Consider the following 13,078-nt stretch of genomic DNA (forward strand, 5'->3'; position numbering starts at 1 on the left):
CAGTACAGATTTGAAGGAAACAAACCCCACAACACACTCTGTCCAGAAAGAATATTCTTTTGTGCTGAAGTCACAGCTCCGTAGGTGCAACTCTTCTCAGGAAACCTGCATGGACTCCTGGGGACATTTGTCATCAACTTTCAGTAACACAACAACTTGCAATGTGGCTATTTTCCAAGGAAATATCAGTAGGCTAGATTCTCAAGTCTGTAAGATGAGTTGTAAATGGTTCTCTTCTGCAAGTTAAAGGAATAATTTACAAAGCAAAACTCCAAGAATGAAAGTTGTGGCCCTAATAAAAACATGAACAAAACCCTGGGAAAATGTGCCGGCATTTCCCTCTCTCCTCGTAAGCAATCACTTCTAGAATGTTTTCATCTAGATGTGCAAGTATCCCCTCCCATAGTGAAGTGTGCCCAGTGAGCACCGGTTTGGGAGGCCAGCCCCTGGCTGTCCAGAGGATGGAATGGAGGCTCTGAGTGATGTCACACCTTGGCAAGTACACGTAGCTAACTCTAAGCTCCTTCTAAAGCTCTTATCATTTTTTTTCTTTCTTTTTTTTTTTTTAAGCAGCAGCAGCCTTCTTGTCCTTGGAGGAATTCAGATTTAATGAGGACAGAGAGATACAACAAAAATTACACAACCCAATCCCACAGAATGTGAGCAGATGAAGGCCATGGCTAACTGGGCCTCAGAACAGAGGGCCAGGCCTCTGGTAGTCAGCCTCCCACCTGGACCACTCTGGAAGGGACATAGCCTGGGAAGGACTCAGGAGGCCCACAGCTCCACTCCCTTCTCAGTCAGTCTGTCTTGGGGGGCCCAACGTGGAGGAACTTGGGCCAATCTGAAAAACACTTCTTTTGGGGTTAGAGCTCTCAAAAGGGTGACCAACCACAGATGAAAGAAAAGGAATTGAAGGCTAACCTGGTTTCCACTGGAGAGAACCTCGGGTACACAGTGTCGACAGCTACTCCTAACAGCTCAGTGAGGTCCGTGCTATCAACACAGTTTTCAGCACCACTTCAGAGAAGTTTGGGGACCATCCCAGGGCCACAAAGAGAACAAGTGGCAGGGACGAGAAGGGGTGCCACCTGGGTTCCTGCAAAGCCTGCTCCCTTTCCGCTTCACCCCCAGGGTAAACAGGCAGGACAACGCAGCCACAGGCTGCACCCACGCTGGGGCCTTCCTCTTGTTTGCTCAAAGCCATCTGGCAGTATGGGAAACGGAAAAGCTGGTGTCCCCAGAGCTCACAGAGCTGACAAGAGGCGGAACCGTGCAGAAAAACCGGTGTGTACAAATGAAAGGAGAGGCAGTACCTCCAGAGGGTCAAGGGGACTCCAGACAATAGCGATCACAGTCAGCCAAAAGCCTCTGTCCGCTCCCACTCATTCGCCCAGCTCATCTTGGCATTGAAAACGGAAGCCGGGTCTGTCTGGAAATCAGCTGGAACCTTTTTGGCTACAAAGCTGAACTCAGCACCAACAGCCCCCAGCTGGCCGCTCACCAAGAGTCCTGGTCACAGACTCACAGGCCAAGGTCGGCATTAAGCGGCCCAGTGCGTGTCTAGCCCTGTCAGCATGCTGCTGGCCACACAGCTGTGCTTGCCCCGTGCGTGGTGTCCCAGGGAACTATGCTTCGGAAGAACTAACCCAGTCTGTGAAGAGCTAGCCTGGCAGGAGCCACAGCACCTCCCACCCCTCTCGCCGCCAGGGCCCACAGGTCCTGGCAGCCAGCCATCAGGGAGAGGAATGCAACTCCGCAGGGCATGACCACGCAGAGGGGCCACCTCACTGCTAGGTGTGAGGCTGCAGAGACCTCCCCATGGGCTCCGCACAGACAACCAGACACCCGACAAGCTGAGCTGATGTGGAATGGGCATGTTCTAAAAGAAGCAGCACTGACAAACATCTTTTACTCACAAATAGCCCGGCAACCGAGGGATCATTTGGAGTAAGGCCATCCCTCCAGGGCATTCTGAGAAGTCACTACAGTCATAAATGGGAGGGTGACACCCAGAGACTGGCAACGCCTAGGTCTGGATCCAGGTTTGGGAGAACCATTGGAGTGGTAGTCACACACACACTATGCTTCTCACGCCCACTGCTGCAAACACCTTTGTGGGAAGAGGAAAATGAATGATCATGTGTTCTGTTATCCTGTGAGAAGAGTGAGCCTTTAAAAAGTGAATAAACACCATTCCAGTTGTCGCAAAATCTCTACTAATAATAAGCAAAATGCCTTAAAAGCACAGTATGCTCTTGATGACCTATGTTTTGGATTATTCCTATTTAATGGAGGTGGGGGTGGGGAGTTAAAGAGCAACACATGACCGGGTGCAGTGGCTCATGCCTGTAATCCCAGCACTTTGGGAGGCCGAGGCGGGCAGATCGCCTGAGGTCAGGAGTTCGAGACCAGCCTGGCCAACATGGTGAAACACTGTCTCTACTAAAAATACAAAAATTAGCGGGGAGTGGTGGCACATGTCTGTAGTCCCAGCTATGGAGGCTGAGGCAGAAGAATCATTTGAACCCGGGAGGGGGAGGTTGCAGTGAGCTGAGATTGTGCCTGGGCGACAGAACGAGACTCTGTCTCAAAAAAAAAAAAAGAGCAAAACATAGCAACTCTGTGTGTTGCGGGTTACCCGTCTCACTCAAATTTTTCATCAGAATAATCTGGTTACACCTGAATCCTTGCCAGTGGAAAATGAGAAAGGCCTCACAGGGATATGTGGGGAGTTGCCACCAGGGCTGCCCCAGAAATCAAGGGGCACGTGTGGCCCAGGCTTGGGAAAACATTTCTCAAACCGTGTGGTCCCAGTGCAGGCTGGATCTCCAGAGGTGGGGCCCACCCACCAGTCCTTCCCTCAGAGAGAGACCACGGCCCCAAGGACTGGAGCCCAACCAAGTGACTTAACTATTCATTATGCTAATATGCCCTTTGTTGAGGACCCAGGAGCCAGCGCCCTGATACAAGCCAGCAGGGCAATGCCTTCACCCACCTCACGAGCAAGCCTATTCTTCCCTTATGGGCTGTGCTCTTGGAAATTTCTGTGCAGACTGTCTCCACCTCCCACCCTGGGGACACCCTGCCACCCTCCACACTGCCTCCCACCAGCCCCCTAGGTCGGTGGGACATTGGTCTCAAATCTACAAGCACCATGGAAAGTTGTCCAGGGCTTTGCCACAGTTCTCCTAAAGGGTGAAACACCCTACCTTGTGTCTTTGTATTCTACTTTGCCTTCTGCAAATCCCCTTTGCTACTCCAGAACACAGCAGGTGGCCCTGCCCAGGGCCTCTGCCCACGCTGCCCCTCCATCGCGACGGGTCCTTCTGCAAAGTCGCCCAGGATTTAGTCCCTCACCTCCCCCAGCCCAGCATCCTCTTGGAAAGAAACACCAGTTGACCCCAGATAGAGCAACCCACCACCCCGTCTCTGGGCCTGCAGGCCTGCCCGGCCAGGGACCTCGAGTAATCCAGAGGAGAAACATTAGGATGAGTCTGCCTCCTCCTTGAGCCCCCAAATCCCACCAATTCTGCAAATGCCCACGTTGGAAAAGATGCCAGTAATTCTGGTTCAACATGTTCCAAGGAGGGGGAAACGACAGCCTGCTGTTGACATTCCTGACTTGGAATTTTGAACACATTCTTAGAGGGTAAAAATTAACCACCATCAGTTGGGGAAGGCATTATGGGGAGGGCATTATGGCTGCACTTCAAGGACTGATCACAAGAACCGCCTCACTCCAACTGCCCAGGGCCTGCATCGACGTTTAACAGAGCCAAACCAGAGCGAGCCCAGTTCTGGACCATTCCCTCAGAAAAGCAGCCGAGGAAACCCTGAGTAATTGCACTCATAGATCATAGGCTCTGGCATGCGGTTCCCAGACTGAACCATTTATCCAAATTAAAACCATTCTCCAGAAACAAAATCAGACCCTTTTAATTGAAAATAAAACCAAGCAACCCCGAAGGCTCTTTTTTTTTTTTTTAAATGAAAGACATTCTTCCTGCTTTCTCATCCCATTAATCACAGAGTTTACACAATCTGTCAAAATAGCTTGGTAAGAAGTCTCCCTCTTCCTTTTCCTGCAGGCCTGGTTTTTACCCTGGGGGTGATAACCTAGCCATGTTTAAGGACAGCGGGTGGACACCGTGAGAATCCAGCCAGCACCCTATGTCTCAACTGCAATTTGACCATATATACTAAGGAGTTCCAAAAAGCTTGTGTTCACCAAAAAAAAAATGGAAAGCAGGGACTTATACACCCATGTCCATAGCAGCATTATTCACAACAGCCGAAGGGTAGAAGTAACTGAAGTGTATCAACAGATGAATGGATAAACAAAATGTGCTATTCATACAGACACACACACACACACACACACACACACGGTATTATTCAGCCTTAAAAAGAGAGAAATTGTGACACATGCTACAACATGGATGAAACCTTGAGTACAGTATTCCAAGTGAAATAAACAAATCACAAAAAATACAAATACTGATGATTCCACTTGTATGAGGCACCCGATGTAGTCCGTTTCATAGGGACAGAAAGTAGAATGGTGGTTGCCAGGGACTGGGGGGAGGGGAACATGGGGAGTTAGTGCTTAAGGGACACCGAGTTTCAGTTCTGCAAAATGGAAAGAGTTCTGGAGCTGGAGGGTGGTGATGGCTGCACAACAACGTGAAGGTTCTTAATGTCGCCTAACTGCGCAGTTAAACATGATTAAAACGACAAAGTTCATGTTATGCATGTTTTACCAAAGTTTAAAAAAAAAGATGTTTGTATTCTTTGACGCCAAAGAGTCTGCTAGAAATCCTTTCAAGAGCATGACTAGCTACGATCTGCCCAAAGACCTATGTGCAAGCATAACACAGGATGTAAATGATCAATGAACAAATAGTGAAGTCCAAATATCATGGTACATCCACATACTGGAGTACTATACTGTCATCAGCAGTCATATTTATGCAGAGCTATTTCTGGATTGGGAAATGCTTATACTACCACATTGATTTTAAAATGCAGGATACAAAATAATACATATGGTATGATCTCAGCTTGGTAAATTAAAAAAGCACAGAAAACATATGGCACACAAGAAGGCTAAAATACGAACCTCTGTGGAGGTGATATTAGAAGGAATTTTTTCCTTTTTCCTTAGCATTTCTCTATCTTTTCCAAGTCTACAAGGAGCACATATTACAAGAAAATTATTTTGTAGAAAAATAGTCAAAAAGCAAATTAAGAAGCAAAGATACGGCCAGGCGCGGTGGCTCACGCCTGTAATCCCAGCACTTTGGGAGGCCGAAGAGGGCGGATCACGAGGTCAGGAGATCGAGACCATTCTGGCTAACATGGTGAAACCCCGTCTCTACTAAAAATACAAAATATTAGCCAGGCAGCCAGGCGTAGTGGCAGGCGCCTGTAGTCCCAGCTACTTGGGAGCCTGAGGCAGGAGAATGGCGTGAACCCGGGAGGCGGATCTTGCAGTAAGCTGAGATTGTACCACTACACTCCAGCCTGGGCGACAGAGTGAGACTCCGCCTCAAAAAAAAAAAAAAAAAAAGCAGCAAAAATATGCTCATTACTTGAGAGTCTTCTGCTACTCTCCGAGTAATACAGATAAAAAATGTGCCTCCCTCCTGCGTGCAGGACAAGAGAGAAATGCATTCTTCACCCACGTAGAGCCCTCCTGTCTCCCTTAGCACCTACCCAAGACATGGACACAGGCCCCCTTTCCTCCAGCCCTGTCCACCCGGCTCTGCAGGTCTTTCCAGAGGAGACAAACTGGAAACACCTGTCCTTGATCTTTGGAGAAAAACTCATCTCTATCACGCTGGCCTCCCCTGTGTCAACCACTTAGCACACAGCTCCCTCCCAGGGGATCAGATTAGCACCTCCAAGAATGAGGAAGTGGTTCTCCAGAAGGACCACAAGGTGCTTTTCAGGCCCCTGGGGCCATGGAAATTCAGCAGGACCAAAGTACACTGGGCCTGGAGCCCAAAAGGAGGAAACAAAACCCCACGTGGCTCCTACCCCTGAGCTCCGGAACCAGTGGAGGAGCAAACCTGTGGAGGAACGACAACCCCAGGCTGCAGGTGACAAATGACAAACACAGTCACAATAACCCCAGGACCTCTCAGGACAAAGGACAGTTCTGCCCCAGGTTTGTGGGATGCCAGAGCCTGGCCTATGTCACTGCCTCCTGTGCGTACCTTTGATCTACCTCCCAAATGGCCAGTGATGAAAGGGGTAGGCACCCAGGGACACCTCTAAGAAAGGTGATGGATTACAAGGTGGAGAAGAATGCCAGGACCAGGCCCCTTTGTTTGCAGAGCCAGCCCGGCGCTCCAGGGAGGAATGTGCACAGGCCAGGACGCAGATGCCCTTGCTAATGGCCCAGTGTGCCCCAGGGCCCACTCTCCTGCCCGCCTGCCCTGCACAGCCAGATGTGGGCCTGTGCCTTTTATTGTGTGGCTCCAAGTGAGTGAAATGTTACACACTGCAGCTGTGTTCCAGGGTGATGGGGAGAGCGCAGATTCCTGAATCCTCCAGCGAGAAATAATCCCAGGGCCTGGAGCAGAGCCCGAGCTCTCCTGTAAAAAGAAAAGCAACTGCAGACGGCAGTGAACGGCCTTGGCCAGACACTTCCCGAGGACTTTCTTTCTTTCAGTATCGCCACGAGTGTATTCCAGTGTATTCAAAGCATCAACGAATTGGTCTCTACTTTTCAGGAGCAGTTTCATAAACTCTACACACAAGAGGTGCCACGTCACACTGTGGCTGCCAAGACACAATGAAAGGAGGTGACACACTTTAGTCCACCTGGAGGTGTCCCCGGTGTCCCCAGGGGCATGGCCTGGCTAGGAGTGGCACTTGTAATCGTCAGCAGGGCACCCGTATTCATCCTTCCTGGGTGCCGACAGGTTGCCGCTCGCTTGGGCAGCTGGAAGAAAGATTCCTAAAGATTCTTCTGATATCTTAGAAACAAAGCCAGGCCTGCAAAGGGCGTATTAAGTGCTATTATCTTTCCCCAAAAGAGAAGAGGAAGAGGAAGGGCAGACAATCTAACATGAACCATAATTAGAGCTGAGGGAGGAAGGAAGAGTAAAGAAAGGCCCAGCCTTGGGGTCCGAGGAAGCAGCTGGGGCTGGCGCACTGGCTGAGGTAGACGGCAGGCACGCCGCAGCTCCTGAGCCTTGGCCTGGCCACTCCAGGGGCTGGGCTGTGGGTGGGGACTGCACAAACCCCTCATCTTGGCAAGAACTCCAAGCATTGCTGACGGACCGGGATTCAGATCCAAGGCTCAGTATCCTCACAACACACACAAGTTACTTGAGCTCGCTAAGTCTCAGCGCTCTCTTCCAGAAAAGGGAGACCATCAGGATGGCATACATGCACGGTTCAGCAACGATCAGACTAGGGACAGAAAGCGCCCAAGCCACCTTGGGTACTTGAGTAGTAAAAGGAAGGGGGTCTTGTTAGCCGCGTTATTAGGCTGAGAGCTGGCGGGCTGTTTGCAGAGGGCTCCCAGGGCTTCCTGCCCAGCGCTGGGGTGGAGACAGGGACAGAGAGGTCTCTCCCCTGAGGGGTGGCTCTGAGGAGCACTTCCCTAGCTCTGGGAGCACCTCCCTCTGCCAGAGGGAATTTTCTAGATCACAGACATAGAATCCTTCAGTATAATCTTTCATTCATTTTGCCCAGGAGACAAAAGAGTAGTAGACTATTGCCTTCCAAAAAAAAAAAAAAATCAGCCGGGCACAGTGGCTCACGCCTGTAACCCCACACTTTGGGAGGCCGAGGCAGGTGGATCACCTGAGGTCAGGAGTTGGAGACCAGCCTAGCCAACAAGGCGAAACCCCATCTCTACTAAAAATACAAAAATTAGCTGGGCATGGTGGTATGCGCCTGTAATCCCAGCTACTTGGGAGGCTGAGGCAGAATTGCTTGAACCCAGGAGGCAGAGATTGCAGTGAGCTGAGATGGCCCGACTGGACTCCAGCCTGGACTCCAGCAAGACTCCATCTCAAAAAAATAAAAATAAAAAAATAAAAAGAAGCATGTGAGAATCCTCCCCTTCCCTGACACAGTGAGGCATTCCGAGGGACCCTAAATTGTGTGCAGTGCTTCATCCCCAAGTTGATGGCCCCCATCCTCAGTCACCCTCATTTTCACTGGCCTCCTCCCTCCTGTTTCGCAGAGGCAACTCCCAGCGAGGGTAGGAGGCAACAGGTGAGGGATACCAGGTAGAGCTGCGCCAGGTGCATGGGGCAGGGGGTTGGGGGGGGGCGGTGGTTAGAGGTGTGTCTAGAGGGCCACGGTGCTCCTGGAGTACACTGAGCAGGACAGGAGATGCCTCCATGCAGACAATGGAGACACCCGAGGGACCCCGAGCTCAGCACTACATCCCACATTGCAGTGATGGATGTGCACCAAACACATTCCTGAGTCACAGAGTACAAACAGAAAGCTCACGAAACTTGGAGAGTCTAGTTTTCTGCTTTTACGAGAAACGGATAGACATCAAGGAAACCACTGTTCCTGCCCGAGCTGCACTCGAAAAGCCCCACGGCAGGACACGGGCCTGCATCCGGATTCAACATACTCTAAGATTCAAAACGCCCTCAATCTAGGAGAATTTAGTCCTGCTCAGCAGCATTTTGGTGGCAGCGATTTTTCTTGTCTCGGCGTTTTAGGAGCAGTGAGGCAGCGTGGAAACGACACAACTGTGAGCCATGATCCCTGTGAAGATGAAGCCACGCAACACGCCCTTCACTGTGGGGGCAGAAAGAAAGAACTGTGTTCCATGTTCTGATGGTTTTTAATACTCTTGCTGTGAGGAAGGGAGTAACTAAGTTAATCAACCACCTACTTAATTAACCAACTAACTAGCATCCCTCATTCTAGATCAACAAGGATAGCAGCAGAGGATTCTAGGTAGACAGGACTGGCTCTAGGTCATTCCAGGCATGGCTTGCAGGGGTTAGCTGATTCCCCAGTGATTTCTGGGGTCCTACAGGAAGGACCCGGGGGTCCCAGGGTCAGCTGACCTCCTGGAGAGCTTCAGACGCCCAGACCCACCCTTCCCATGATAGCTCCTGCTGCATGGAGCAAACCCACCAGATCAACCCGCAAGACAGGAGGCCCCTCCCTGGGAAATCTATGGGGGCCACTGTGAGGAAGCCTCGAAGCCTCAATTCTAAGCGTGCTGCTGAGGCACTCAGCAAATGTCTCTGGCTTCCTAGTAAGTGGCAGGGATCTAAACAATGCTTTCTGCCCTCAGGAAGGTGGAAAGTTCCTCCCCCTCTCAAGTTCATACACAGGGACACAGGGAGGGAACAAGAGGCTTCCCCTGAACAGGGGTGGTTTACAACAGGCTGATCTTAGGAAAGGAATGGGGCACATAGAGTCAGAGGACTGGGCTCATTCAGATCCCTAACTGTTCCCAGACTTTAAGAATTTACTTGGTATTTTACTCATCTGTAAAATGGGTCCTTGTGTAGAGTCCTAAGCAGATATAAGCTGCGACTGCCAAATAGTAGGTCAGCCCTTCCACTCACTGTTCTTGCCATACTGCCTCCTCCTCAGGTCTCTGCTATCCCCTTCAGCAACACCTCCTGCAGTGGAAGAGCATACTTTGACACCCCCTCTCCTGCCCTTTATTTCCAGAGTCACATTTGCAAACAGCTCACTTTCAAAACATTAGGTGCCAAAGAGACACTTTGTTAAAAAAAAAAAAAAATCAATTTGCATTCAGGAATAAGTAGTGCCCTGGGGCTACTAGTTTTTCTATCTTGGTAGTTTTTTAAAGACATAATTCAGCTGAGCTGCTGATAGCTATGGCAGTCTCAGCTGAGGAATTGCTGTCTGGACATGCATTAGAATTCAGTCGACAGACGCGCAGCAGCAGCCAGGAACAGGGGTCTGGGACCCCAGAGTCCTGTCCCAGAATCCCAGGCTGCACTACCACCATGTTTCATTTCATCTCGGCCAAGTTACTTAGCCTTCCTTTGCCTCAGTTTACTCGTCTGTAAAATGGGGTAATCATAATCCCAACTCCCTCCAAGGAATGTAATTTGGGTGAAATGAAATGAATGCATGCAAAGCATTTAGCACAGGCAAACACTCAATCGGTATGCCTGTTACTTTGTCTTCGGGGTCACCATTACTATTCCTAAGGTCAGGAGTCGGGCTTGCTGCCAGTGCCTCCTGTCAACTCCCTGTGTACACACCCCCCACCCTCTGTGCTACCACACCCCCACCAGGACCCAGTGCACCTCCATCTCTGGGTAATGGCCTTGCCCCTCCACCCTCCAGCTGCAGCGACTCCCCACCCCCTCCCTGGCCCTCAAGGCCTCAGCACAGAAAAGCCTTTCTTAATACTTGTTGATTGATTTGCAAATATAACCTCACAGGCCCCAAAGAGAGAAGAACCAGAATCACCAGAACAAGTAAACCTCATTCAAAAGGGAAAGCATGAAAGCACTTTAAAAAATTAATATGCACAGACCAAAGCCTCAAGAAAATCTAAAATGTCAAAGGGTTGGTTAGTTCAGAAGGGCCATGCAATATTAATACAATGAGTTCTGCATTCATACTTTTCAGTATATTTTCAGAGTCCTCCATGATCATGCATTCAAATAGTGAAAAAAATGGGGGGAAAGCCAACCCGGAAGATCAAAGTGTGTGAATGCGCCCCAAGGAAGCCTGGGGGCTTCCCAGGGGGTTGTGACCACCCTCAGTAGTGCTCTCTGCTGGCCCCACACCCTGATGGCGCTTTGAGTTTTTCAACCACGCTGGAGTTCGGGTCACCTGCTGACACTGTCTGGAGAATGCCTGAGGAAAGCCTCAATCTCTTCCCGCCACAGACACTCAAATCACTCCATGCAAAGGACCCGGGACTCACATGTCAGGCCGCTGCACAGCACCGACACAGAGACCCCTGGGACGTCCGGGACCCTCCCTCCTCCTGCTTGTCAGGGACAGCTCCTGCGTGCCAGGAGGCACATGCCACACAGCTGGCCCCCAGCCTGGGACAGCACCCTCCACCCCAGAATATCCCCCCACCCCGAGGTCCCGTCCTTCAGGGAAAAAAAGGAAGCGCGTAAAGACCCCCTGCCTCCCACCCACCAAAGAGAAAGGGAAAGAGAAGCACTGGAGAGCTTGCCTAGAAAAAGTAGAAGAAGGGTCTTGAGCCTGCCCATTGAAGCCCCTAGCTGCACTCTCCACCTGGAGTCTCGAGACGGAGTCCTAGGGAGCAAAGTCCGCTCGGTCCCGACAGCGACTGCGACATACCTGCTCCGGTCTCTGCCCTCAGTCCAGGGCGCCCGGGCGCCACGGGTCCCACTCGAGTGGTCCTGCGCCCCAGCCAATCCCCAAACCCAGCCAGTCAGCGCCCCCGTCCCCGGACTCCGGCGAAGCTGGCCCGCGCCCCAGCCCCTGTCCTGGGACTCCTGCCGAGCCCCCGTCCCCCACGAGCCCCAAACCCCGTACCCGCGCGCACCAAACCCCTTGCCCGTGCGCCCCCAACCGGGTCCCAGCGCTCCCTAACCTGGGTTCTCCCGTGACCCCATCCCCGCGCCCTGAGCTCCCGTACCCCGCGCTCCCCGAACTCTGTCTCCGCGCTCCCCGAACTCCGTCCCCGCGCCCCAGCTCCAGATCTCTATGCTCCCCAAGCCTCGTTCCTGCGCCCGGAGCGCGAAAGCCCGCGCCGGGCCCGAAACAAAGAGGACCGCGGCGCGTGGCCGCGTTTCCTCCTTCCCCGGCCCCAGTACCTGGGGGAGCCTGCGGCGCGGTCCGGCAGGGCGATGGCCGCAACGAGGCTGGGCTCCGAGTAGCGCGCGGGCGGGCCCGTCCTCCTGGCTGGCGGCCGGCGCCCGCGGCAGGGCCCCCTCGAGGCGGCGCGGGCAATCGCCACGGCCGGCCCCCGCGCCCGCGCCCCGAGCCAGGCGGGTCACCTGGCCTCATCACCCTAACAATGCAGCGCGCCTCCAGGCGCCCTTCACCCGGGTCCCCCGCCCTGCCGAGGTGCGCCCTGGGACCTCCCTTCGCTGGCCGCAGAGAGGACCTGGAATTATCAGACCCATTGAGCAGCCCAGGCTCCAAGTGGTCGGGAGGCTTGCAGGTTCCGCCGGGCCGGTGTTAGAGTACCTGGGGAGGCGGGTTCGGATCCTGGTTCCTGCACAACCAGTTCATTCTTTCATTCAGCGCCTGTGATTAAGGTGCTCTCCGGGAGCAAGACCTACCCTCCCTCCTGTAGCTCATAGCCTAGTGGGAGTCGCGCATACATAAAGGAGCACAGCCGCTCCGGAAAGCCTAGGGTGCCGTAGAAGCCCCTGAAATACCCAGCTAATGAAGGGAGGAGGTCAGGGAAGTCTTTAGAAGTCACATGACTTCTTAAAATGCGCCGGAACAAATGAGCAGAATTTAGGCAAGCCAGGGGAAACCAGAAAAACGATCCCGAGCAGAGAGATTCTCAGAGGAGGAAAGGCCTATAGGTTGTCCATCCTGACTGTCCATCCCTGAGATTCAGATGGCCCTGAACTCAGTCGCTTAGCCTCAGTTTCCCCATTTGTGAGATCGGGGGAATGGAAAAATTTTGCAGAAATCAGAAGTGCTCTTCCTCCAGGGAGGTCACAAGAGAAATTTCATCAGCGGTTTGTCCTGTGGTCCTTTCCAGGAAAACATCCTCCCCGCCAGCCTCTCACAGAAGAGAGACCTAGATTTCATCTGCCACGTGGAGCAGGCGGTCTCAGAATCCCACCCGGAGCAGGGTCCAGGGCAAGTCTTGGAGGACAGTCACCAAGAACTGCTTTGGATTCGGGAACAGAGCTGCCTGACCCATCCGCAGCCCTGGGGTCCTGCCCTGTTCCTCTGGCCCCTTCAGGGCAGCGGGGGAAGCAGGGAAAACAGCCTATCAGAGACGGCAGAGAAACTGAGCAAGAATAATTATCCTGGAAAAGACTTTCAGAAGTAACCACCAGAAACTTCGAGTCCCCAGATCCAAACAGCTGAGAATGTGGGGCCTGAGCCACGCTCTGACTCCACTCCCACCACATGAGGAGAAACAAGA

General features: G+C 52.3%; 1 protein-coding gene across 2 annotated transcripts in view; it reads right to left on the reverse strand.

The window, feature by feature from the left end:
• The window catches only part of TNS3 (tensin 3), a 308,216-nt gene extending 295,397 nt beyond the window's left edge, over nucleotides 1-12,819 (reverse strand). Inside the window, exon 1 of one of the 2 annotated variants that reach the window (XM_016957426.3) lies at nucleotides 12,157-12,819. In XM_016957426.3, the coding sequence (XP_016812915.1) occupies nucleotides 12,157-12,201 (45 nt within the window). In that variant the 5' untranslated portion in view covers nucleotides 12,202-12,819. Of the gene's footprint in view, nucleotides 1-11,780; nucleotides 11,889-12,156 lie in introns of those variants that run through there. The other variant, XM_519088.9, reaches the window with a different exon arrangement.
• Nucleotides 12,820-13,078: the final 259 nt, after the last annotated feature.

Source organism: Pan troglodytes, chromosome 6 (genome assembly GCF_028858775.2).
Source record: "Pan troglodytes isolate AG18354 chromosome 6, NHGRI_mPanTro3-v2.0_pri, whole genome shotgun sequence".
NCBI classification, from domain to species: Eukaryota; Metazoa; Chordata; class Mammalia; order Primates; family Hominidae; genus Pan; species Pan troglodytes.